This window comes from Pungitius pungitius, chromosome 3, assembly GCF_949316345.1.
Source record: "Pungitius pungitius chromosome 3, fPunPun2.1, whole genome shotgun sequence".
Lineage (NCBI taxonomy): Eukaryota > Metazoa > Chordata > Actinopteri > Perciformes > Gasterosteidae > Pungitius > Pungitius pungitius.
In genome coordinates this window covers 4,353,174-4,379,574 of record NC_084902.1, presented here as the reverse complement: position 1 = coordinate 4,379,574, position 26,401 = coordinate 4,353,174, and the positions used below count along the sequence as shown (strand labels likewise).

The 26,401-nt window shown below is 41.3% G+C and overlaps 3 protein-coding genes across 6 annotated transcripts in view; 2 read left to right on the top strand and 1 right to left on the bottom strand.

Moving 5' to 3' along the window:
- LOC119218004 (chondroitin proteoglycan 2-like) overlaps window positions 1–24,228 on the bottom strand; it is a 65,373-nt gene extending 41,145 nt beyond the window's left edge. The window contains exons 1-4 of one of the 4 annotated variants that reach the window (XR_009955904.1): window positions 24,149–24,228; window positions 23,764–23,808; window positions 22,577–22,603; window positions 5,723–6,433 (exon numbers count right to left, since the gene is read on the bottom strand). Coding sequence is in view for 2 of the 4 variants with exons in the window: in XM_062561093.1 (XP_062417077.1) it covers window positions 21,835–22,355; window positions 22,577–22,603; window positions 23,764–23,788 (573 nt within the window). In the remaining 2 variants the exon portion in view is untranslated. Of the gene's footprint in view, window positions 1–5,722; window positions 6,434–6,672; window positions 6,700–7,429; window positions 7,475–7,811; window positions 7,849–21,801; window positions 22,356–22,576; window positions 22,604–23,763; window positions 23,809–24,148 lie in introns of those variants that run through there. The other 3 variants (XR_009955905.1, XM_062561093.1, XM_062561094.1) reach the window with 3 other exon arrangements.
- Window positions 138–1,550, top strand: LOC134126954 (chondroitin proteoglycan-2-like). Its single transcript, XM_062560891.1, has 3 exons — window positions 138–254; window positions 688–714; window positions 955–1,550. Exons 1-3 carry the CDS (start codon window positions 230–232, stop codon window positions 1,392–1,394), a joined length of 492 nt encoding a protein of 163 aa, XP_062416875.1. The 5' UTR covers window positions 138–229; the 3' UTR covers window positions 1,395–1,550.
- Window positions 15,738–17,150, top strand: LOC134126942 (chondroitin proteoglycan-2-like). Its single transcript, XM_062560880.1, has 3 exons — window positions 15,738–15,854; window positions 16,288–16,314; window positions 16,555–17,150. The coding sequence occupies exons 1-3, from the start codon at window positions 15,830–15,832 to the stop codon at window positions 16,992–16,994; spliced, it is 492 nt and encodes a 163-aa protein (XP_062416864.1). The 5' UTR covers window positions 15,738–15,829; the 3' UTR covers window positions 16,995–17,150.
- Window positions 24,229–26,401: the final 2,173 nt, after the last annotated feature.

The window sequence follows — 26,401 nt, the reverse complement described above, 5'->3', positions numbered from 1 at the left end:
GTGTGCGTCAGGGTTAGGGTTAGCAGGTCCTTCCTACTCTACAGCTAGACATTTGGTGTTTCACAGTTCAATTGGACATTTTTATCTAAATTCATGTCACATAATTGTACACATATAATGGTTGAGAATTGCTCAGAATCAGGATTTGTCAAATGAATCATGTGTTCACCTTTTTCACGCTGCATATTAACCGAATGCTTCTCTTTCAGGGCATCCAAACCGTGTCAAAATGTGCAAGCTCACTCTAACTGCAGGTAAGCACACTGTTAAAGTAAACGTTTTAATTAAAAAGGTTAGTTTAACCAAATCACCAAAACATATTTTCTAACTTGGCTCCTTTGGTATCTTACCAACCAGTGGCCTCACCAGTCCAACACTGTCTTTATTTATTGTCCTTCCCTGACTTGTCATTTGAAACCATGTTGCTTTCAGCCTGAAATATTTGTTAACCTTCCTGTTTTTTCTCCAAAATTAAAGTTAATTCTTTGTAGATTGCAGCGCTCTGCTAATGGCAGACTTTTCCATGTTTGTGATCCGTCAGATGCTGTAAACACTTCCTGTTTTAAGGGATTGTTTAGGTTGAGTCAGAAAAGAAAAAGTTGCCCCATGGATGTTGAACTACTTCTTGTCACATGCTCTTCTTAAGCTTAGTTTAAACGACATACTAACAAGTGTGTCACTTTCCAGCTCTCTGTTTGATCATCGCCTGCTTGGGTAAGTTCATAACATGTATAGTTCACAATCAACAGTCTCACTGTTAGATGAATGAAGTACTTAACTTAACAATTGTTGGAAAACCGGCATGGGGAAGTAGTTTCAGTGTATAATTCAATGTAAACCTCTTTAATGTAACCTTTTTTAATTCATTTATACATTTGTGTTATCACAATGAAAAATTGGGCCCATTCAGGTCTTTAAAAACTTTTAACACATATGTGACAATAACTGTTTTAGGTTTATCTGGCATTGAAGCAAACTCTGGCCCCTCCTACCCCAACAATGCATTCTCCTGTGCTGGAAAACCCGATGGGCTATACCCCAACCCTAGTGACGAACATTCTTTCTTCTACTGTGTAGCTGGACAAGTAAATCTTAAACAATGCGCTGCAAATTTGGTCTATAAACCAGCCATTAAGGTTTGTGACTATCCCAAATTTGCATTCTTCTGCGTTGGAAAACGCGATGGGCAATACCCCAACCCTAGTGACCAACATTCTTTCTTCTACTGTGTAGCTGGAAAAGCATTTCTCAGACAATGCCCAGCAAATTTGGTCTATAACTCAGCCATTAAGGTGTGTGCCTATCCCGATAGTCCAGTCAACAAGGCAAACGACTGCTATGGAAGAAAAGATGGGCAGTGTCACGGCTTGGCTTCGCTTCCTGTTTTAGTTTGAAGTTTCATGTCTCTTGTGGTCCTGGGTTAACTTCACTTCCTGCCTTGTCTTGTGATTGCGTGATTGATTCCACCTGTGTCCAATCACCTGCACCTCCCTTGTGTATTTAAGCCCTGTGTGCCAGTTGTCCTTTGTCGCGTCATTGTCTTACGTCACTCGTCGTTGGAGCACGTCTTGGTTTAGAAATAAACAGCCCTTTGTTTGGAAAAACTCTGCGTTTGAGTCCTCCCTGCAACCTGCTCCAGCCCAACCTTCTGACAGAATGACGCGACCGTGTAAGGACTCAGCAGACTCCTGGTGCGACTTGGGCCCGGAATACCTTGATGTGAGGAGCCCGTTTTTCCAGCGCAAAACGGATTTCATTTTTGGTCCCAGGAGCTATCGGAAGGCGTGCCTTGAGCTAAGGGACATCCTCAATCCGAGGAAGAAGAGCCCGAGGAGGAGGAGGATACGAACCCCTCCAGCCGCAGCTCCTGACCCGGCCCAAAGACGCCCGTCCCAGCCCGTTCCGGCCCCCAGAGTCTCGTCCCAGCCCGTTCCGGCCCCCAGAGTCTCGTCCCAGCCCGTTCCGGCCCCCAGAGTCTCGTCCCAGCCCGTTCCATGACCCCTCCCTCCCACCCTCTTGGGACCGCCTGGAAGTCGGTCCTTGAAGGGGGGGTGGGGTCAGGGGTTGGGCCGGAGCCCCACGCCACGACGACGCCGCAGCCGCACTGCTCGGCGCCCCCCGCCACGACAACGCCGCAGCCGCACTGCTCGGCGCCCCCCGCCACGACGCCGCCGCACCGCTCGGCGCCCCCCGAGACCCTGAGGCCCGGCCGCCAACCCGGCAGACCCCCCGAGACCCTGAGGCCCGGCCGCCGACCCGGCAGACCCCCAGAGCACCCCACGCCCGGCCGCCTCCCCGGCAGGCCGCCGGACCATAGCTGTCGGGTCCCCGCCCTCCCTCCCTTGTCTGTTTTTCTAGGTTCCACCCTCCTTTAGGACCGTCTGGAATTCGGTCCTTAAGGGGGGGTTCTGTCACGGTTTGGCCTCGCTTCCTGTTTTAGTTTGAAGTTTCATGTCTCTTGTGGTCCTGGGTTAACTTCACTTCCTGCCTTGTCTTGTGATTGCGTGAATGATTCCACCTGTGTCCAATCACCTGCACCTCCCTTGTGTATTTAAGCCCTGTGTGCCAGTTGTCCTTTGTCGCGTCATTGTCTTACGTCACTCGTCGTTGGAGCACGTCATGTCTTGGCTTAGAAATAAAGAGCCCTTTGTTTGGAAAAACTCTGCGTTTGAGTCCTCCCTGCAACCTGCTCCAGCCCGACCTTCTGACAGGCAGTACACCAACGCTAGAGACCAGCATTCTTTTCTCAGCTGCGTAGCTGGACTAACCTACATCATGCAATGCCCAGCAAATTTGGTCTATGTAGAAGCCAAGAATTGGTGCGACTATCCCAATCAGCACTATTACTAGTACAGATGATGGAGGCCAATGTAGTAGAAGAAGAAATGGGCAATACCCCAAGCCTGATAATCACCATTCTTCTTGGCTCCTTCTACCACATTTGCATCACTCATACCCAACACCTTCACCACTATAACCTCCAAACCCAAAGCAAGTCATTGGGACATAATCAAATTGTGTAAAATGTTCAATTTCCTCTGTTTCTTCAATGACTTTGGATGTGAGAAATGTAATAGTGGTTAAATATCACATTATTTTCTCAATTTCATTGTTGTGTGTATAATCACATAAACAAATCTAAATTTAGATACATCCTTAAGCGACATGAATGAGTATCAATCACCATAGCAACACATTGAAAAACCTGAACCTGCTCTGGCGCAGGTTAATTTGAGCTCCTCCAGATGCTCCATGTACTGTATGTTAAACTACTTCCTGGCACAAGTTTATAACATGTATAATTCACAATCAACAGTCTCACTGTTAGATGACTGAAGTACTTAACAATTGTTGGAAAACCAGGATGGGGAAGTCGTTTTCAGTGTATGATTCAATGTAATCCTCTCTAATGTAACCAAAAATATGGGCCCTTTCTTAAGAGTTGTTGTTGAGATCAATCATTTTATATTGTCAACTACCTTATTGCCTGCACAAAAATAAATATTTATACTTAGGGATGAGAGAGAATAGATACTCGTCAAATATAAGACAAAAGCACTGCAATAAATAAAAGACTACAAACTTTTTTAGCATTTCCACCTTTGGTAAGAATAACAGATACATGCAAAATATATGTAGAGAACCTTTACTTATCTTCTTCACCAACAAGTGCTGCATCCAGTACATTTTCATTTTTAACAATGAAGAAGCTTGGTGCTCAGTCAGCATGAAATTTACTAAGATTCATCTTTTTCCGCTCTAATTGCCGCGATCGACTTCAAGGTGTAACCTTGATTATTGTTCGGTCAGAAAGGGCGCACCCAGAGACGGATGGTGGAGCAATATTGTTGTTCGGGTGGAAATCGGGAGAAAATCGGGAGGAAGGTCGGTCCGGGAGATTTTTGGGAGGGGCTTTGAAATTCGGGAGGATTGACATGTCTGGTCATCGCAGCCCTGGACCATCAGCAGCACAAACTCGTTTTGCCGACCGCAGCAGAGTGGGATAAACTGCAGAGGCTCGAGACCCTTCTAGAGCCATGCAGGGAAATCAGTCTGTAACTTATCAAATAACATGATTTGATTATTTTCTGGAATTAATTAAAAAGTCAAATATCAATAACATGTATTCATGTAAAAAATAATAATGATGATAATAATAATGATAATTATGTATCTGTGTCCTGTTATTTATCTTTAGTATGCATACACACAGACAGAAATCCACTAGTTGCTTCTGCATTGATAATTGCTTGATTATCAAGCTCAAGTTAACCAGATGATTGACATCAGGCTATCTCAGTTCCCCGAAGGTGGATCTGCCCTCAAACTGTCTCATTAGTTTGAACCAGTTGTCAGTCATCAGGATAATCATGCGTGCGATTACGTCAGAAGGAGAAAGAGTCAATCACCAAAACAAGAATTTAATAACAGTACAAAGGCAAATAAACTCAAAGAAGAGCATCTTTTTCTTCTGCTGATAAGCAGGAGTTGATAATTAACTTATATAAAGAGATAATATGTGTATTTGAATAATTTCTCCCGGATTAATTGAACGTATTGTACATTTTTTACGTTGTTCATTCTGTATGCCTCCTCTGTCTCTCTACAGGTGTCTTCCCTTTATGCTGCTTTTTCATTGTTTGGGTTTTTCCTGTGCCAATGTGAGGGTTTCTGGACAGAGGATGTCACACGTGTACAGACTGTAAAGCCCTCTGAGGCAAATTTGCAATACTGTGCTATAGAAAATTAAATTAAATGAATCATATAATCATGGCCATGACACCGCCCCCCTGTGAGGTCTACAAAATTAATCATATAATAATGTCACATTGTAAATTGTTAATTGCCTTATTGCCTGCGCAAAAATAAATATTTATACTTAGGGACCAGAGAGAATAGATACTATTCTATTTTAAATATAAGACAATAGCACTGCAATAAACAAAAGACTACAAACTTTACAAATTGCAATTCCACCTTCGGTATGAATAACAAATTCATGCACAATATATACCTCGACTAAAGACACCAACAAATTGTGGCACTTAAATTGTACTTATAATGAACGAGTTTCCTTGTTGAAAAAAGGAACAGCATGGAGCTAGAGATGGGTATCGTTTGGGTTCTTTCCCTACACCGGGGCTAAAACAATTCCGGTGCCTAAACCAATAATAAAAAGTACAAAGCAATGATTAAAACAAAAAAAGCCTTTTTTTTAATGGCACGACAAATTGCCGGTAGGCTATGGTCAGCTGCTGCAAGGACGGTGTCATCAGAGTGTGTAATTTAAGTTTTTTTAAATGCGCTCAAGAACCAAAAATAAACACCAAAATCTGCGTTGCGTTTCAGTCCGGTAGGTACCGGTCATATAGGATCCGGTGCCATATTGGTATCAGTTCTCGGTATATACAAACGTCAGAATGCCTCGGGGATCAATTATCATTACTCTGACCCCCCTGCCGTATTTCTCATTCAGACTTGTTTCATTATTATATGAAAACATGCTCCTCCACAGCACGCCTCTATGGCTCTGTCAATCCAACACTGTTTCTAAATGTTGCTAAATTTAGATTTCTTTCAGTGATTGTCATTGAATACCCGGAAAACTACTGACCAGACCATCAGTCCCCGCTATACTCAGTGTTTATTGGACAAACGGCAGATAGGTGAAGAGAAACTAAAACAGAACAACTAAAAATAGTGCAAAGAAATGCTTGCCAGGTATATTTGCTGTATTTTATTGCTTCATTGTTTCATAATTATGATTGAATTAAATTCAGAGTGAGATCACATGAATATAATTACAATATGCCACGTTTGTGTCATAATGTAAGACCAATCCATTCACCAATGGCTAAACATAAACGAAAGAGAAAGCACCCAATGTGATTATACACACAACAATGAAGTTAAGAAAACAATGTGATATTTAACCACTATTACATTTCTCACATCCAAAAACATTGAAGAAACAGAGCAAATTGAACATTTAACAGAATTTGATTATATCAGGGTTGGGATATTGCCCATTTCTTCTTCTACTACATTGGCCTCCATCATCTGTAGTAGAACTTTGGTTAATACAAACATTTATTCTCGGCTTCTACATAGACCAAATTTGCTGGGCATTGCATGATGTAGGTTAGTCCAGCTACACAGCTGAGAAAAGAATGCTGGTCACTAGGGTTGGTGTACTGCCCATCTGCTTTTCCAACGCAGTCGTTTGCATTGTTAAGTGGAGTATCGGGGAAGGCACACACCTTAATGGCTGAGTTATAGACCAAATTTGCTGGGCATTGTGTGAGAAATGCTTTTCCAGCTACACAGTAGAAGAAAGAATGTTCGTCACTTGGGTTGGGGTATTGCCCATCGGGTTTTCCAATGCAGGAGAATGCAAAGTTGGGGTTGGAGTTTGCTTCAATGCCAGGTAAACCTAAAACAGTTATTGTCACACATGTGTTAGAAGCCTTAAGTCTTAAAGGGCCCATATTTTCACTGAGATAACACTAATGTATACATTAATAAAAAAGTGGTCACATAAAAGAGGTTTACATTGAATCATACACTGAAAACCACTTCCCCATCCTGGTTTTCCAATAATTGTTAAGTTAAGTACTTCATTCATCTAACAGTGAGACTGTTGATAGTGAACTATACATGTTATAAACTTACCCAAGCAAGCGATGATCAAACAGAGAGCTGGAAAGTGACACACTTGTTAGTATGTCGTTTAAACTAAGCTTAAGAGGAGCATGTGACAAGAAGAAGTTCAACATCCATGGGGCTTCTTTTGCTTTTCTGACTCAACCTAAACAAACTCAATCTCGCCAAGCAGCCCTGTGAAGCTGGTTATTGACTTTGTAAATCAAACATGGGTTTCCAAATCTGATTATGAGCCTGTTCACTTAAAACGGGAAGTGTTTACAGCATCAGACCGATCACAAACATGGAAAAGTCTGGAATCAGCAGAGTGCTGCAATCTACAAACCAAGAATTAACTGGAACAAACAAGAAGGTGAACAAGTATTTCAGGCTGAAAGCAACACTGTTTTAACAGATCTACAGTATCAGTGCTTCATAAATTACTATATAATTACACTCAGATCTCTCATGCTCTAGATGAAGAAGTGATTTAATTTATACATTCTTAGTTACATGCAGGCTGTGTTTTTTGCATGTGTATGTTTAAACTGTGTTTATTTTAGACGGAATTAAGACTTTTTTTAATTGAGTAATATTCATGTACCAGATACTTAGGATTGGTCTCCTGTGAGCTGATATCTCATCTCTAACATCACCTGTTGTGCATTAGGTTAGGTGTTGAGCATACGTAACCATGGCAATCTATATTATTGAACTGAACTTTTTAATTCAAACAATTATTTATATTATATCTACATATTTACTTTACTACACTCAGTGTGCTTACCTGCAGTTAGAGTGAGCTTGCACATTTTGACACGGTTTGGATGCTCTGAAAGAGAAAAAGGTGAAAAAGGTGAACACATAATTCATTTTGCAAATCCTCATTCTGATCAATTCTCGACCAAATTTTTTAAGAGACATTATCCATTCTCACCAAGATTAACTTTTAAATTGAACAATTATGTGACATGAATTGGCATAAAAATGTACAATAGAACTGAAACACCAAATGTCTAGCTGTAGAGTAGGAAGGACCTGCTAACCCTAACCCTAACCCACACATACAGTATCCCTGTGTTTTTTAACAGGTATAGCAATAAACAGAGCACAACAAAAGTCCTGAGTTACAAGTGGATGGTTAGGATCAAAGTAAAAGGTATACTTACAAATGGTGAAAAAAGCAAACACTTTCTCTGCTGTGTCTAGTGACTGACTGATGTCCTGCTGCGATGCTTTATATGGTCGAGGAGCCCACAAGGTGTGACAAATATGCAGCTGTTAATTATCCAATTATTTTGGAATCTTTTGAAAGAGGTAAAACGCCCAACTAAGGTAGCAATTAAGGTTTGGCATCTGATCAGGATTTCTTTTTACAATCCCCGTAGATCAGCATTCTGAAAAACTCAAACCACCCGACAGCAACGACCTGATCATATTATAATGTCACATTGTAAGTTAGTAATTGCCTTATTGCTTGCACAAAAAAAATATTTGTACTTAGGTACGAGAGAGAAGAGATACTCGTCAAATACAAGACAATAAATAACGATGTACCAACGATTATTGAGCAATGTGGAAACATCTAGAACTTTATGTAGAAGGAAGGGAAATACAAAGCTTTATTGGAGATAGAGTTATGGCAAAACATCTACTTAAACAGATGGACGTTGTCACCTGATTTACATTAGAGCTGTAGTTTAAAATAATAAGGAAAAACTGATTAGAGGAGGAGCTTGGGCTCCTACGATGGATAGACTACAATACACATTTTATTCCAGGTAATCTTGATCAGAGGTCTAAACAATGGATCTCATATGGAATAACAGCAATATGCACAGTTATCACAGATGGAAGCTTCCAGGAGCTGAAATATAAACGCACACTAAATAACCAGGACCACTTCAGATATCTACAATGAAGGGATTTTGTTGTAAATAAAGCAGAAAATTAAACAGGGTAGCAATGGAATAATTACAACCATAATGGGAGTTTACAACTCAAAGAAAAACAGAATTATATCAACCATATCAACATCTGATGGAAAATCTAGGAAAAACCACATGTTATGTAAAACTAAAATGGGAAGGGTTGGGGTTAGGGTTATTGGAGTGAATAACACAAAGGATGAATGGTTAAATATTTGGAGGACACAACAATCCTCAACATCTTTGTGAATGTGGAGGGAACACTGTTGGAAAAATGTAATAAGATTATTTATTACCTCCCAAGTGTTCATCTATCACTCAACCACTTTGGAGGAATTGTGGGGCAGTAAATGTAAATCACTCCCATGTATTTTGGCTTTGTCCAGAAAGTATAGAATTCTGGAAAATTGTTCAGAATCCTGGGCTATGAAGTCATGTATGTTTCTCTACCTTTGTCCAGCACTGGATCTTTATGCTATATGTCACTTTAGGTTGTTATGGTAGTGGTACCTGTCATGAGACAGACACACCAGTCACAGTACTATTTAAAGATTTATTAAGATTAAGTACTATTGCAACTCTTCTCAGATCCTGTCAGGATGCCGTTTTACATTATTTGTAGAGTTTATTAGCAACTAACAAGGAACTACAGGTGGAAATCATTCCTTTAACCCATTATCCCTTTAACAATAAAAAATAAACTGTTCTTAGAAAAAGGAACAACTTCCTGTTGCACTGAGGCAGGACAAAGAAACATTTATATTCAAATGTGTGACGAATGTGGGTTGGATTGTCTAAACTGCTCATTTAATTACACAGTGATTTTAAAGTTCCCAAACAAGAACATACCCACACCTCATTTCACAGTTTCTCATTGTGGGTGTGGGATATGATGAAACAATTGGAAAACTTCCTGGGGTTAACAGGTTTGACACGAGGTCCATCAACCTTTTCATGGAAGAAGTCATTCAGAGGGTAGTGGCAGATGTTGTGGCAGGTGTAGTTGCTGTATGTGTTGTGATGGTGTTAGTTGTAGCGTTAGTGACATATTAAGGAAGTTAACTTAAAATCTCCAAAAAGTGCTGCATCGAGTACATTTTCATTTTTAACAATGAAGAGGCTTGGTGCTCAGTCAGCATGACATTTACTATGGCACATTTAAGGAATGGTCTGGTTTACTCCTGACCTCTGGCTCTGACCCCCCTTGCAGTATTTGGTTGGTTCCTTATTACATGAAAATACGCACCTTCACAATTGAGTCCCCGGCAGATGACTGCATTTGTTTTCAGATGTGTTTGTGTTTGCAGAGATTTAGCCGCCATTCCATTCTCTTACAGGCTTGGAAGCACACTTGGCTAATGAAGGTTGCAGGCAGCCGAGATTTATCTCATCTAAAGCCAGAAGGGTGTATCGGAATGTGCATTGACTTTCAGTGAAGTGAGTAATTCCCTTCCAAGAAAGCTTAAGGTGCAAATTGTACGGTAAGACAATAGCACTGCAATAAACAAAAGACTACAAACTTTGCAAATTGCATTTCCACCTCTGTATGAAAAACAGATATATGCACAATATATGTAAAGAACCTCCACAAATTAAAGACAAACCTCTTCAGACTATATCTCGAATAACAACACTAGCAAATTGAAGCAATTAAAATTGTACTTATAATGGCCCTTATCTATAACAAGTTGTAAAACGATTTATTTGATAATAATGCACTTTCTCGTCTCTTGTTCTTCTGAGTTTGTATCTCTACGGTTGAAATGCATGCTAAATGACATGTAATGTAATAATGTAATGTAATGTTAGATATATGTATTTTACATTATATATATATATATATATATTATCACATTGAAATAAGGATCAACATGGAGCTAGAGATGGGTATCGTTTGGATTTTTTCTGAACGATGATTAAAAAAAAAAAAAAAATGTTGATGGCACGGAAAGTTGGTGGTAGGCTATCGTCAGCTGCTGCGAGGACGGTGTCATCACAGTGTGTCACAGAAATCCACTAGTTGCTTCTGCATTGATAATTGCTCATATGCCTCACGGTGTTGTGTCGCATAGCATGTCGGATCTATTATAATGTATTCAGCACAAGGCCCGCTTGCATTTTGCCGGCCTGGTATCGCCTGGTTTACTCATGGGTCTTGTTCCTTGTACGTGGTTCAACTAAGTCGATCAAATGTCCCATTATCCAGCTCAAGTTAACCAGATGATTGAAATCAAGCTATCTCAGATCACCGAAGGTGGATCCGCGCTCAAACTGTCTCGTTAGTTTGAACCAGATGTCAGTCATCAGGATAATCGCGCGTGCGATTACGTCAGAATGCGGAAGGCATTTATGAGGATATATGTACTGTATCAGCTTATGTTTAATATGCATGTGTAGATGTAGATGACCATATAGAGGAGTTTTATTATGTGTGTGTGAATCCGTGTATGGGCCAATCAGTATATATCTATCAGTCATAATCAGATATTTGATCAATTGAAGCAGTGAAACGTGGAACATCCAGAAGATTATTAAGCGACAAATAAACCAACAGAACTTTACATAGACATCATGCAGCGGCTTTCCAGATGTTCTCTGCATCGCAACACTGTAAAGACATGGACAGTATGAGAGACAGTATGAGACAGTGTGTGAGACACGAAAGAGTACAGGTCGAGAAAATCTTCTTGAAAATAAATGATTCCTGTCTTCATCATCTAAAGCGCTCGTAGACGACGTCATCGCGACCTAAAAGCGGGTCTTTGTGATCTCGGAGAACTGTCTCCTATAAAATACTCCTGGACTTTGTGGTAATTGTATTGGGGGGGGGGGTTGTGGTGGCGACAGTCACAACTACTAAATATTGTGTCATTCAAACGTAAAAGGAATGTTGGCCATCAGGGTTTTTGCTAATGCTCATGGCTTTGTCAAGCACTGGATTTTCTGATATATATGTCACTTTAAGCTGTTATGGTAGTGGTACCTCTTATGAGCGACATAGCAATTGTAGTACTATTGCGGTGCAGCCCTGTTACTCTCTGTCAGGATGTCATTTTACATTATTTGTAGAGTCTATTAGCAACAAACAAGGAACTACAGGGGAAAATCATTCTTTTAACAATGTTCAATTTAAATTCATAAGGGATGTGGGTTGGATTGTCTTTTGAAAATGAAGAACTGCACATTTAATTACAGTGATTTAAAAGTTCCCAAACAACACACACACCTCATTTCAATAGTTAACTATGACTGTGGGCTTTCTGATTGAAAAAGTTGTAAAACCTCCTGTACTTAACAGGTTTGACATGAGGACCACCAACCTTTTCATAAAAGCAGTCATTCATAGTGTAGTGGCGGATGTTGTGGTAGGTGTAGTTGCTGTATATGTTGTGATGGTGTTAGTTGTGGTGGCAGTGTGTTCCGTCCGGAATAATAATGGCAATTGCAGTATTTTTTAAATTCCACATTTGTTTTGTAGCGTTGGATGTGGGCTACTCTAGCCCTCTCCTCTTCTGCGTCCTTTGACTATAGAGTCAAGTGGACGTTGGCTGTAGTAGATGGTGACTATGAGGTTATTTAGAGAAGGTAGTGGTTGACGATGAGGTAGAAGGAGTTTTGACAGTTATAATTGTGGTGGTGTGAAATACATTGTATTATAAACATTAAACAGTATGATAATAGAATCATGTAGTCATGGCTGCAGTAGGACAACATAGTTCCTCCTGGTGGTTGTTGGTGTGCACTGCAGCTAGGCCAGTGCGGCACATACAGTATGTAGATGAAATAATCTTCCCTCTCTCACACCCTTTGGCAATTTCACTGACAAAGCAGGTGTGCCAATTAAGAGTGGTGCCAGCAGTCTTATTATTACTCAAATTAAATGCAACCTTATACAGCATAAAGCTCTGGCAACACTAATAAAATAATTTATTGGTTTATATTAACTTTACATTTACATCCATTAATGAATGAATAATAATAAATACAGATATCACAATTTATTGCGGGCGCAGACCGAGCAAGCCTCCACGTACTCCCGGACCTCCGGCTCCATATATGGCCACCAGAACCTCTGGGAGATGGTGAACATAGTCCGCCTGACTCCCGGATGACAGAAAAGCAGTGAGCCCAGTGGATCACCTGTGATTGGCGGGACATACAGCTTATCTTCAGGGCACCCACTAGGTGGCAGGGCTACACCAGCTGAACTGCTTCCTCTATTTGCCAGGTTACCGCTCCAACCACACAGGACCGTGGAAGGAGGAGTTCGGGCACCTTGGCTGCAGGCTCGGGGTCAAAGAGTCGAGAGAGGACATCCGGCGTAAAGTTCCGGGACCCCGGCCTGTAAGAGAGGGAAAAAGAGAAGGGGTTAAAAAACAGCGGCCACCTGGCCTGGCGAGAATTAAGTTGCTTAGCTTGACGCATGTACTCTATGTTCTTGTGATCCGTACACACAAGAAACGGCTGGCTGGCCCCCTCTAACCAATGACGCCATTCTTCTAAAGCAGTGTTTCTCAACTGGTGGGTCGCTTGTCATTAAGGGGTAAAGGTGGGTCCCGGAGCCAGACAAGTTGAGAACCACTGTTCTAAAGCCACCTTGACTGCCAGAAGTTTCCTGTTTCCGACATCATAATTTCGCTCCGCCTTCGACAGCCGTCGAGATAAGTAAGCCCATGGGTGCACCTTACTGTCCGGCTGCGATTTGAGAGAGGACAGCCCCGATCCCTTCGTTGGAGGCGTCCACCTCCACCACAAACTGCCGCTGCGGTTCTGGCATGGTGAGGATCGGAGCGGTGGTGACGCGGCGTTTAAGGTCCTGAAAAGACGCCTCCGTCTCTGGACACCAAAGAAAATGCACCTTGGAAGATGTTAATACATGTAGCGGAGCAGCTATAGCGCTGAAGCCCCTGATGAACCGCCTATAGAAGTTAGCATATTGGAGGAACTGCTGAATTAGTGAGTTCGAAGGGCATGACCAAATACTCAATGTACTCAAGGTACCCAAATGATAGATATTACGTAAGTCGGTGAATATCTTGGCCTGCCGCAGTTGATCAAAAACAGATGACATGAGGGTTAGGGGGTAACTATTCTTAATCGTTGTCATGTTGCCCCTGTCGGACTCCTCCCCCGCCAGCTCTGCTCCACTCTTCCCACCAGCTGCAGTCAATCACCCTCGTCACCTCACCTCCTCTTAAGGAGCTGCAAAACCCCGTGCCGTCGTCAGTTCGTTGCCATTCAACGTCGACTCGCCAGGCCCCAGCCAAGCTTTGTCTTGTCCTGCCTTGCCTTTTTCTATTTAAACTAACCCTTGTTCTCGTGCCTCAGGAAACTGCTTCAGGAGCACGCCAGGGGGGACCTCCAGCCAAGCGGTATCACCCATCCTCGAGCCCGGACCTCGTCCAAGCCAAGTCCCTGTCTGCCGCACCGACACAATAAACCTGTACACTTTCCCACGACTTACCTGTCTTTTCTCTGGGTTCCAGCACCTGGGTTCGCCCCGTCAGGGTACCATGACAATCGTAATATCATTTAGTGGGCGGTAGTCTATGCACGGCCTTAAGGAACCATCCTTCTTTCCTACAAAAAAGAAACCGGCCCCTGCTGAAGACAAGGAGGGACGGATGAGCCCTTCCTTAAGTGACGAGTCTATGTAGTCCCTCATGGCCTTCCTCTCTGGTCTCGAGGTGGAATACAGGCACCACTTGGGGATAGTGGAACCGGGAATGAGATCAATGGCGCAGTCGTAAGGACAATGCGAAGGGAGTGACAGCGCCTTAGACTTGTTGAACACCTCCTGAAGGTGATGATAGCATGACGGGACAGAGCTTAAGTCGGGACATTCAGGGTCTGCAGGGGAATCAGCAGAGACAATGTCAAGCATGGTTTCCTCTCTCGAGTCAATACAACGATTCTCACAGTTCTCTCCCCAGCCCATAATCTCCCCAGATCTCCATTCAATGTGGGGGTTGTGGCGAAGCAGCCATGGAAATCCTAAGATCAAGGCATGACCTGAGGACTCAAACAAAAAAGACGTAATGTATTCCTGAAGGTGCAGTTCTACCGGCTCAGTGACGTGAGTGATGGTAAACAAGTCATTCTCATTAAGATCCTGCGCTTTGATGGTTCTCTCCAATGGGCGCGGGGGACTGCGAACGTGTCCCCGATGATGATGGGCTCTCCGGAGCGAGCGCAATGGGAAACCTCCCCATGTCCGCCGATCTTCTCCGTGCTGACTGTTGAAGCTCACGTAGCCTGATGTCGGTTCTAATGAAAAGCGTGATCAAGGAATCCAGGTCGGAAGGAAGATCCAGAGGAACCAACAGCTCTCGAATGGGAGCAGCTAATCCCTTCAGAAAAACGTCAAAAAGGGCAGTGGAGTTCTATCCACTCTCCGCCTCCAGGATGCGAAAGAGGATGGCATAGTCACATACTGTGTTGGTGCCATGCTTAATCCCACTCAGCTCCCGGGCCTTAGCACGGTCGGATGAGACCGGGTCAGAAGTTCTCTGGCGAGCTGCCCCAAAATCTGTCAATGAGCTGCAGAGGGGAGACTCACGCGCCCACTCGGCTGTAGCTAATGCTCGAGCTCTCCCCGTCAGGAGGGAGATGAAGGCGATCTTAGATAATAAAACATTATAAAACTCTGTTGCCGGCACTAAAACATTACGCAGACCTCGATGCATTTAGCTATGTAAACGATAATCTGTCAAAGTTTAAAAAGAAATCCTGATCAGATGCCAAACCACAATTGCTAACTTAGTTAGGTGTTTGACCTCTTTCCAAAAGATTCCAAAATAATTGGATAATTAACAGCTACATATTTGTCACACCTTGTGGGCTCCTCGACCATATAAAGCATCGCAGCAGGACATCAGTCAGTCACTAGACACAGCAGAGACAGTGTTTGCTTTTTTCACCATTTGTAAGTATACCTTTTCCTTTGATCCTAACCATCCACTTGTAACTCATGACTTTTGTTGTGCTCTGTTTATTGCTATACCTGTAAAAAAACACAGGGATACTGTATGTGTGCGTCAGGGTTAGGGTTAGCAGGTCCTTCCTACTCTACAGCTAGACATTTGGTGTTTCACAGTTCAATTGGACATTTTTATCTAAATTCATGTCACATAATTGTACACATATAATGGTTGAGAATTGCTCAGAATCAGGATTTGTCAAATGAATCATGTGTTCACCTTTTTCACGCTGCATATTAACCGAATGCTTCTCTTTCAGGGCATCCAAACCGTGTCAAAATGTGCAAGCTCACTCTAACTGCAGGTAAGCACACTGTTAAAGTAAACGTTTTAATTAAAAAGGTTAGTTTAACCAAATCACCAAAACATATTTTCTAACTTGGCTCCTTTGGTATCTTACCAACCAGTGGCCTCACCAGTCCAACACTGTCTTTATTTATTGTCCTTCCCTGACTTGTCATTTGAAACCATGTTGCTTTCAGCCTGAAATATTTGTTAACCTTCCTGTTTTTTCTCCAAAATTAAAGTTAATTCTTTGTAGATTGCAGCGCTCTGCTAATGGCAGACTTTTCCATGTTTGTGATCCGTCAGATGCTGTAAACACTTCCTGTTTTAAGGGATTGTTTAGGTTGAGTCAGAAAAGAAAAAGTTGCCCCATGGATGTTGAACTACTTCTTGTCACATGCTCTTCTTAAGCTTAGTTTAAACGACATACTAACAAGTGTGTCACTTTCCAGCTCTCTGTTTGATCATCGCCTGCTTGGGTAAGTTCATAACATGTATAGTTCACAATCAACAGTCTCACTGTTAGATGAATGAAGTACTTAACTTAACAATTGTTGGAAAACCGGCATGGGGAAGTAGTTTCAGTGTATAATTCAATGTAAACCTCTTTAATGTAACCTTTTTTAATTCATTTATACATTTGTGTTATCACAATGAAAAATTGGGCCCATTCAGGTCTTTAAAAACTTTTAACACATATGTGACAATAACTGTTTTAGGTTTATCTGGCATTGAAGCAAACTCTGGCCCCTCCTACCCCAACAATGCATTCTCCTGTGCTGGAAAACCCGATGGGCTATACCCCAACCCTAGTGACGAACATTCTTTCTTCTACTGTGTAGCTGGACAAGTAAATCTTAAACAATGCGCTGCAAATTTGGTCTATAAACCAGCCATTAAGGTTTGTGACTATCCCAAATTTGCATTCTTCTGCGTTGGAAAACGCGATGGGCAATACCCCAACCCTAGTGACCAACATTCTTTCTTCTACTGTGTAGCTGGAAAAGCATTTCTCAGACAATGCCCAGCAAATTTGGTCTATAACTCAGCCATTAAGGTGTGTGCCTATCCCGATAGTCCAGTCAACAAGGCAAACGACTGCTATGGAAGAAAAGATGGGCAGTGTCACGGCTTGGCTTCGCTTCCTGTTTTAGTTTGAAGTTTCATGTCTCTTGTGGTCCTGGGTTAACTTCACTTCCTGCCTTGTCTTGTGATTGCGTGATTGATTCCACCTGTGTCCAATCACCTGCACCTCCCTTGTGTATTTAAGCCCTGTGTGCCAGTTGTCCTTTGTCGCGTCATTGTCTTACGTCACTCGTCGTTGGAGCACGTCTTGGTTTAGAAATAAACAGCCCTTTGTTTGGAAAAACTCTGCGTTTGAGTCCTCCCTGCAACCTGCTCCAGCCCAACCTTCTGACAGAATGACGCGACCGTGTAAGGACTCAGCAGACTCCTGGTGCGACTTGGGCCCGGAATACCTTGATGTGAGGAGCCCGTTTTTCCAGCGCAAAACGGATTTCATTTTTGGTCCCAGGAGCTATCGGAAGGCGTGCCTTGAGCTAAGGGACATCCTCAATCCGAGGAAGAAGAGCCCGAGGAGGAGGAGGATACGAACCCCTCCAGCCGCAGCTCCTGACCCGGCCCAAAGACGCCCGTCCCAGCCCGTTCCGGCCCCCAGAGTCTCGTCCCAGCCCGTTCCGGCCCCCAGAGTCTCGTCCCAGCCCGTTCCGGCCCCCAGAGTCTCGTCCCAGCCCGTTCCATGACCCCTCCCTCCCACCCTCTTGGGACCGCCTGGAAGTCGGTCCTTGAAGGGGGGGTGGGGTCAGGGGTTGGGCCGGAGCCCCACGCCACGACGACGCCGCAGCCGCACTGCTCGGCGCCCCCCGCCACGACAACGCCGCAGCCGCACTGCTCGGCGCCCCCCGCCACGACGCCGCCGCACCGCTCGGCGCCCCCCGAGACCCTGAGGCCCGGCCGCCAACCCGGCAGACCCCCCGAGACCCTGAGGCCCGGCCGCCGACCCGGCAGACCCCCAGAGCACCCCACGCCCGGCCGCCTCCCCGGCAGGCCGCCGGACCATAGCTGTCGGGTCCCCGCCCTCCCTCCCTTGTCTGTTTTTCTAGGTTCCACCCTCCTTTAGGACCGTCTGGAATTCGGTCCTTAAGGGGGGGTTCTGTCACGGTTTGGCCTCGCTTCCTGTTTTAGTTTGAAGTTTCATGTCTCTTGTGGTCCTGGGTTAACTTCACTTCCTGCCTTGTCTTGTGATTGCGTGAATGATTCCACCTGTGTCCAATCACCTGCACCTCCCTTGTGTATTTAAGCCCTGTGTGCCAGTTGTCCTTTGTCGCGTCATTGTCTTACGTCACTCGTCGTTGGAGCACGTCATGTCTTGGCTTAGAAATAAAGAGCCCTTTGTTTGGAAAAACTCTGCGTTTGAGTCCTCCCTGCAACCTGCTCCAGCCCGACCTTCTGACAGGCAGTACACCAACGCTAGAGACCAGCATTCTTTTCTCAGCTGCGTAGCTGGACTAACCTACATCATGCAATGCCCAGCAAATTTGGTCTATGTAGAAGCCAAGAATTGGTGCGACTATCCCAATCAGCACTATTACTAGTACAGATGATGGAGGCCAATGTAGTAGAAGAAGAAATGGGCAATACCCCAAGCCTGATAATCACCATTCTTCTTGGCTCCTTCTACCACATTTGCATCACTCATACCCAACACCTTCACCACTATAACCTCCAAACCCAAAGCAAGTCATTGGGACATAATCAAATTGTGTAAAATGTTCAATTTCCTCTGTTTCTTCAATGACTTTGGATGTGAGAAATGTAATAGTGGTTAAATATCACATTATTTTCTCAATTTCATTGTTGTGTGTATAATCACATTGGGTGCTTTCTCTTTCGTTTATGTTTAGCCATTGGTGAATAGATTGGTCTTACATTATGACACAAATGTGACGTATTGTAATTATATTCATGTGATCTCAGTCTAAATTGAATTCCATCATAATTATGAAACAATGAATCAATAAAATACTGCAAACATATCTCACAAGTTTTTCTTTGCACTATTTGCCCTTTGTCAAAATAAACACAGAGTATAGCTGATGGCAACGTCAGAATTTTTCCAGGTATTAAATGACAATCCCAAAAACGAATCTAAATTTAGATACATCCTTAAGCGACATGAATGAGTATCAATCACCATAGCAACATATTGAAAAACCTGAACCTGCTCTGGCGCAGGTTTATTTGAGCTCCTCCAGATGCTCCATGTACTGTATGTTAAACTACTTCCTGGCACAAGTTTATAACATGTCTAGTTCACAATCAACAGTCTCACTGTTAGATGACTGAAGTACTTAACAATTGTTGGAAAACCAGGATGGGGAAGTCGTTTTCAGTGTATGATTCAATGTAATCCTCTCTAATGTAACCAAAAATATGGGCCCTTTCTTAAGAGTTGTTGTTGAGATCAATCATTTTATATTGTCAACTAGCTTATTGCCTGCACAAAAATAAATATTTATACTTAGGGATGAGAGAGAATAGATACTTGTCAAATATAAGACAAAAGCACTGCAATAAATAAAAGACTACAAACTTTTTTAGCATTTCCACCTTTGGTAAGAATAACAGATACATGCAAAATATATGTAGAGAACCTTTACTTATCTTCTTCACCAACAAGTGCTGCATCCAGTACATTTTCATTTTTAACAATGAAGAAGCTTGGTGCTCAGTCAGCATGAAATTTACTAAGTTTCATCTTTTTCCGCTCTAATTGCCGCGATCGACTTCAAGGTGTAACCTTGATTATTGTTCGGTCAGAAAGGGCGCACCCAGAGACGGATGGTGGAGCAATATTGTTGTTCGGGTGGAAATCGGGAGAAAGTCAAATATCAATAACATGTATTCATGTAAAAAATAATAATGATGATAATAATAATGATAATTATGTATCTGTGTCCTGTTATTTATCTTTAGTATGCATACACACAGACAGAAATCCACTAGTTGCTTCTGCATTGATAATTGCTTGATTATCAAGCTCAAGTTAACCAGATGATTGACATCAGGCTATCTCAGTTCCCCGAAGGTGGATCCGCCCTCAAACTGTCTCATTAGTTTGAACCAGTTGTCAGTCATCAGGATAATCATGCGTGCGATTACGTCAGAAGGAGAAAGAGTCAATCACCAAAACAAGAATTTAATAACGGCAAATAAACTCAAAGAAGAGCATCTTTTTCTTCTGCTGATAAGCAGGAGTTGATAATTAACTTATATAAAGAGATAATATGTGTATTTGAATAATTTCTCCCGGATTAATTGAACGTATTGTACATTTTTTACGTTGTTCATTCTGTATGCCTCCTCTGTCTCTCTACAGGTGTCTTCCCTTTATGCTGCTTTTTCATTGTTTGGGGAGTTTTTCCTGTGCCAATGTGAGGGTTTCTGGACAGAGGATGTCACACGTGTACAGACTGTAAAGCCCTCTGAGGCAAATTTGCAATACTGTGCTATAGAAAATTAAATTAAATGAATCATATAATCATGGCCATGACACCGCCCCCCTGTGAGGTCTACAAAATTAATCATATAATAATGTCACATTGTAAATTGTTAATTGCCTTATTGCCTGCGCAAAAATAAATATTTATACTTAGGGACCAGAGAGAATAGATACTATTCTATTTTAAATATAAGACAATAGCACAGCAATAAACAAAAGACTACAAACTTTACAAATTGCATTTCCACCTTCGGTATGAATAACAAATTCATGCCCAATATATACCTCGACTAAAGACACCAACAAATTGTGGCACTTAAATTGTACTTATAATGAACGAGTTTCCTTGTTGAAAAAAGGAACAGCATGGAGCTAGAGATGGGTATCGTTTGGGTTCTTTCCCTACACCGGGGCTAAAACCATTCCGGTGCCTAAACCAATAATAAAAAGTACAAAGCAATGATTAAAACAAAAAAAGCCTTTTTTTTAATGGCACGGCAAATTGCCGGTAGGCTATGGTCAGCTGCTGCAAGGACGGTGTCATCAGAGTGTGTAATTTAAGTTTTTTTAAATCCGCTCAAGAACCAAAAATAAACACCAAAATCTACGTTGCGTTTCAGTCCGGTAGGTACCGGTCATATAGGATCCGGTGCCATATTGGTATCAGTTCTCGGTATATACAAACGTCAGAATGCCTCGGGGATCAATTATCATTACTCTGACCCCTCTGCCGTATTACTCATTCAGTTTCATTATTATATGAAAATATGCTCCTCCACAGCACGCCTCTATGGCTCTGTCAATCCAACACTGTTTCACGATGGAATATCTCAACAACTCCGTGTTGCATTGACTGCAAGTACAATACAAACACATCTTTTCCTGTAGCCCCACAAAACCAATAGGGTTCACCCTACTATTCGGATTCGCTTTCAGAAAGTTTGATACTGATTCATGTCGCTAAATTTAGATTTCTTTTTGTGATTGTCATTGAATACCCGGAAAACTACTGACCTTAGCATCAGTCCCCGCTATGCTCAGTGTTTATTGGACAAACGGCAGATAGGTGAAGAGAAACTAAAACAGAACAACTAAAAATAGTGCAAAGAAAAACTTGCCAGGTATATTTGCTGTATTTTATTGCTTCATTGTTTCATAATTATGATTGAATTAAATTCAGAGTGAGATTACATGAATATAATTACAATATGCCACGTTTGTGTCATAATGTAAGACCAATCCATTCACCAATGGCTAAACATAAACGAAAGAGAAAGCACCCAATGTGATTATACACACAACAATGAAGTTAAGAAAACAATGTGATATTTAACCACTATTACATTTCTCACATCCAAAAACATTGAAGAAACAGAGCAAATTGAACATTTAACAGAATTTGATTATATCAGGGTTGGGATATTGCCCATTTCTTCTTCTACTACATTTGCCTCCATCATCTGTAGTAGAACTTTGGTTAATACAAACATTTATTCTCGGCTTCTACATAGACCAAATTTGCTGGGCATTGCATGACGTAGGTTAGTCCAGCTACACAGCTGAGAAAAGAATGCTGGTCTCTAGGGTTGGTGTACTGCCCATCTTTTCTTCCATAGCAGTCGTTTGCATTGTTAACTGGACTATCGGGATAGGCACACACCTGAATGGCTGAGTTATAGACCAAATTTGCTGGGCATTGTCTGAGAAATGCTTTTCCAGCTACACAGTAGAAGAAAGAATGTTGGTCACTAGGGTTGGGGTATTGCCCATCGGGTTTTCCAATGCAGGAGAATGCAAAGTTGGGATAGACACAAACATTAATGGCTGGGTCAAAGATCAAATTTGCTGCGCATTGTTGGAGGTATACATTTCCATATACACAGTAGAAGAAAGAATGTTGGTCACTAGGGTTGGGGTATAGCCCATCGGGTTTTCCAACGCAGGAGAATGCATTGTTGGTGTATCCAGGAACAGGGGTTGCTTCAATGCCAGGTAAACCTAAAACAGTTATTGTAACACACGTGTTAAGAAAGCTCTTAAGAAAGGGAGATAACACGAATGTATACATTAATAAAAGATTGGTTACATTAAAGAGGTTTACATTGAATCATACACTGAAACTACTTCCCATCCTGGTTTTCCAATAATTGTTAAGTTAAGTACTTCATTCATTTAACAGTGAGACTGTTGATAGTGAACTATACATGTTATAAACTTACCCAAGCAGGCGATGATCAAACAGAGAGCTGGAAAGTGACACACTTGTTAGTATGTCGTTTAAACTAAGCTTAAGAAGAGCATGTGACAAGAAGTAGTTCAACATCCATGGGGCTTCTTTTGCTTTTCTGACTCAACCTAAACAAACTCAATCTCGCCAAGCAGCCCTGTGAAGCTGGTTATTGACTTTGTAAATCAAACATGGGTTTCCAAATCTGATTATGAGCCTGTTCACTTAAAACGGGAAGTGTTTACAGCATCAGACCGATCACAAACATGAAAAAGTCTGGAATCAGCAGAGTGCTGCAATCTACAAACCAAGAATTAACTGGAACAAACAAGAAGGTGAACAAGTATTTCAGGCTGAAAGCAACACTGTTTTAACAGATCTACAGTATCAGTGCTTCATAAATTACTATATAATTACACTCAGATCTATCATGCTCTAGATGAAGAAGTGATTTAATTTATACATTCTTAGTTTTTTGCATGTGTATGTTTAAACTGTGTTCATTTCAGGCGGAATTAAGACTTATATTAATTGTGTAATATTCATGTACCAGATACTTAGGATTGCTCTCCTGTGAGCTGATATCTCATCTCTAACATCAACTGTTCCGAAGTAGGTTAGGCGTTGAGTAAACGTAACCATGGCAATCTATCCAGCTAAAAAGTGTATTTGTCGTGTACCTGAAAACCCAAATTAAACTATAACATCTTACACTCAGTCCTCCCAACATTAAACAAAGCAAATAAAAAATGAACACAGGTATTCACTCTTTTATCTGCTGGTCTGCAGTATTATAATTTATTTAGCCTTTTTTGGCAAGGTTATTCAAATAATACTCTCGGATGTTTCTATAGTCAACAAATTACATTGGACTTGAATGGAATTTTGTTTAATGAGAGTTATTTTATATTCTTTATAATTAACACTTTGTGATGTGAGGATTATGAAGAATGTAAAACACATTCCTTTTAATTAAACTTTCAACTGTTATTTTGGTACAAATTCAACTATCCACTAAGCAATTAGATGTTGGACAAGTTCAAGCAAAGGAGCTTATAAAGACAATGTTGAACTGGTGAGGCCACTGGTTGGTAAAATATTATTGAACTGAACTTTTTAATTCAAACAATTACTTATATTATATCTACATATTTACTTTACTACACTGAGTGTGCTTACCTGCAGTTAGAGTGAGCTTGCACATTTTGACACGGTTTGGATGCTCTGAAAGAGAAGCATTCGGTTAATATTTAGCGGGGAAAATGTGAACACATGATTCATTTGACAAATCCTCTCTCTGAGGAATTCTCGACCAAATTATTTAAGAGACATTATCCATTCTCACCTAGATTAACTTTTAAATTGAACAATTATGTGACATGAATTGAGATGGAAAAAAAACAGAACTGTGAAACACCAAATGTCTAGCTGTAGAGTAGGAAGGACCTGCTAACGACTAACCCTAACCCAGGTATGTATTTTACAGGTATAGCAATAAACAGAGCACAACAAAAGTCCTGAGTTACAAGTGGATGGTTAGGATCAAAGAAAAAGGTATACTTACAAATGGTGAAAAAAGCAAACACTGTCTCTGCTGTGTCTAGTGACTGACTGATGTCCTGCTGCGATGCTTTATATGGTCGAGGAGCCCACAAGGTGTGACAAATATGCAGCTGTTAATTATCCAATTATTTTGGAATCTTTTGAAAAGAGGTCAAACACCTAACTAAGGTAGCAATTGTGGTTTGGCATCTGATCAGGATTTCGTTTTAAAATAGATTAGATTCTGAAAAACTCAAACCACCCGGCAGCAACGACCCGAGCTTTTTCAGGGTCACGTTACTTCCTCATTCTGATACTTGTTTTAAACTTTAGCGTGTACATTGCTAAATGCATACCTAATGTTTTAGTGCCGGCCACAGAGTTTGAAATGGTTTTAATAACCAAGTGGGAAGAACTTTGATGATAGATTTGATATCGTCTCCCTAGTCACAGTTCTGCCTTATTATGAATGATTATTTCATAATCATTATTTCATAACCATTCATAATAGGATTACTAATGACACCAGTTTTGCATTATTTAATTTAAGGGGAAATTTGGGGATTGTACGGGTTGAGCTAAGTGTTGTTAAAATCAATCATATTATAATGTCACATTGTAAGTTGTTAATTGCCTTATTGCCTGCACAAAATAAATATTTGTACTTAGGGACGAGAGAGAAGAGATACTCGTCAAATACAAGACAATAAATCGATGACGGGGGAATCTCAAACCTCAGGGGATACTTCATGGTAGCTAAAATTAGACCAATAATTTACTGGTGTACCAACGATTATTGAGCAATGTGGAAACATCTAGAACTTTATGTAGAAGGAAGGGAAATACAAAGCTTTATTGGAGATAGAATTATGGCAAAACATCTACTTAAACAGATGGACGTTGTCACCTGATTTACATTAGAGCTGTAGTTTAAAATAATAAGGAAAAACTGATTAGAGGAGGAGCTTGGGCTCCTACGATGGATAGACTACAATACACATTTTATTCCAGGTAATCTTGATCAGAGGTCTAAACAATGGATCTCATATGGAATAACAGCAATATGCACAGTTATCACAGATGGAAGCTTCCAGGAGCTGAAATATAAACGCACACTAACCAGGACCACTTCAGATATCTACAATAAAGGGATTTTTTAAAAATAAAGCAGAAAATTAAACAGGGTAGCAATGGACTAATTACAACCATAATGGGAGTCTACAACTCAAAGGAAAACAGAATTATATCAACCATATCAACATCTGATGGAAAATCTAGGAAAAACCACATGTTATGTAAAACTAAAATGGGAAGGGTTGGGGTTAGGGTTATTGGAGTGAATAACACAAAGGATGAATGGTTAAATATTTGGACGACACAACAATCCTCAACATCTTTGGGAATGTGGAGGGAACACTGTTGGAAAAATGTAATAAGATTATTTATTATCTCCCAAGTGTTCATCTATCACTCAACCACTTTGGAGGAATTGTGGGGCAGTAAATGTAATTTATTGTATTTTGGCTTTGTCCAGAAAGTATAGAATTCTGGGAAATTGTTCAGAATCCTGGGCTATGACACACCTAAGTCATGTATGTATCTCTACCTTGGAAATATGACAGGAGATGATGTGTTAAGAGAAGACAGGTATCTGTTGAAAATCTCTCTAGCATTTAGTAAAAAGGCCATTGCAAAGAGATGGCACAGGACGGAGTTGATGTTTAACAGTCACAGCTACTAAACTACCGTTTCCTTCAAATGCTATGTGCCACTTTAGGCTGTTATGGTAGTGGTACCTGTCATGAGACAGACACACCAGTCGCAGTATGGAAGTAAATCTGTGCCATCGGGGGTTGAAATAAAAAGGTGATGTGATGTACAAATGTCAGCTGTCTATTACGGAATCTTACAGACACAAACCACACTGATGGCATAAAGAAGAGTTATTATTGGACATGGCTACAATCCGAAGCCGAAGGTGTTTTGGGTGCTCGCTCCTTTAGCTTGACGCACGCTCCTGATCTTGAATCTAGAATCGAAGTTTGAAACTTTTTGGGTTGAATATTGTAGCCTCCATTTCTGTGACACAGTAAATCTGTGTCTTCGGATCTTGAAAGAAAAAGGTTGAATTTTTTTAGGTTGAATTTTTTTGCGGTGTTTTAATGTTGAAAAACATTCAGGTACATAATTTCAATGCATAAATATTCAGTGCTAGAAATTCAATCACCTTTTTATTTCAACCCCCGATGGCACAGATTTACTTCCAAATTGCAGT

What these genes read in the sequence shown, in the direction of transcription:
- LOC134126954 (XM_062560891.1), top strand. Translation starts at nt 230, where the DNA reads ATGTGCAAGCTCACTCTAACTGCAG. An exon ending in CAAGCTCACTCTAACTGCAG is followed by an intron (nt 255 to 687) that starts GTAAGCACACTG and finishes GTCACTTTCCAG; the next exon opens with CTCTCTGTTTGATCATCGCC. An exon ending in TTTGATCATCGCCTGCTTGG is followed by an intron (nt 715 to 954) that starts GTAAGTTCATAA and finishes TAACTGTTTTAG; the next exon opens with GTTTATCTGGCATTGAAGCA.
- LOC134126942 (XM_062560880.1), top strand. Translation starts at nt 15,830, where the DNA reads ATGTGCAAGCTCACTCTAACTGCAG. An exon ending in CAAGCTCACTCTAACTGCAG is followed by an intron (nt 15,855 to 16,287) that starts GTAAGCACACTG and finishes GTCACTTTCCAG; the next exon opens with CTCTCTGTTTGATCATCGCC. An exon ending in TTTGATCATCGCCTGCTTGG is followed by an intron (nt 16,315 to 16,554) that starts GTAAGTTCATAA and finishes TAACTGTTTTAG; the next exon opens with GTTTATCTGGCATTGAAGCA.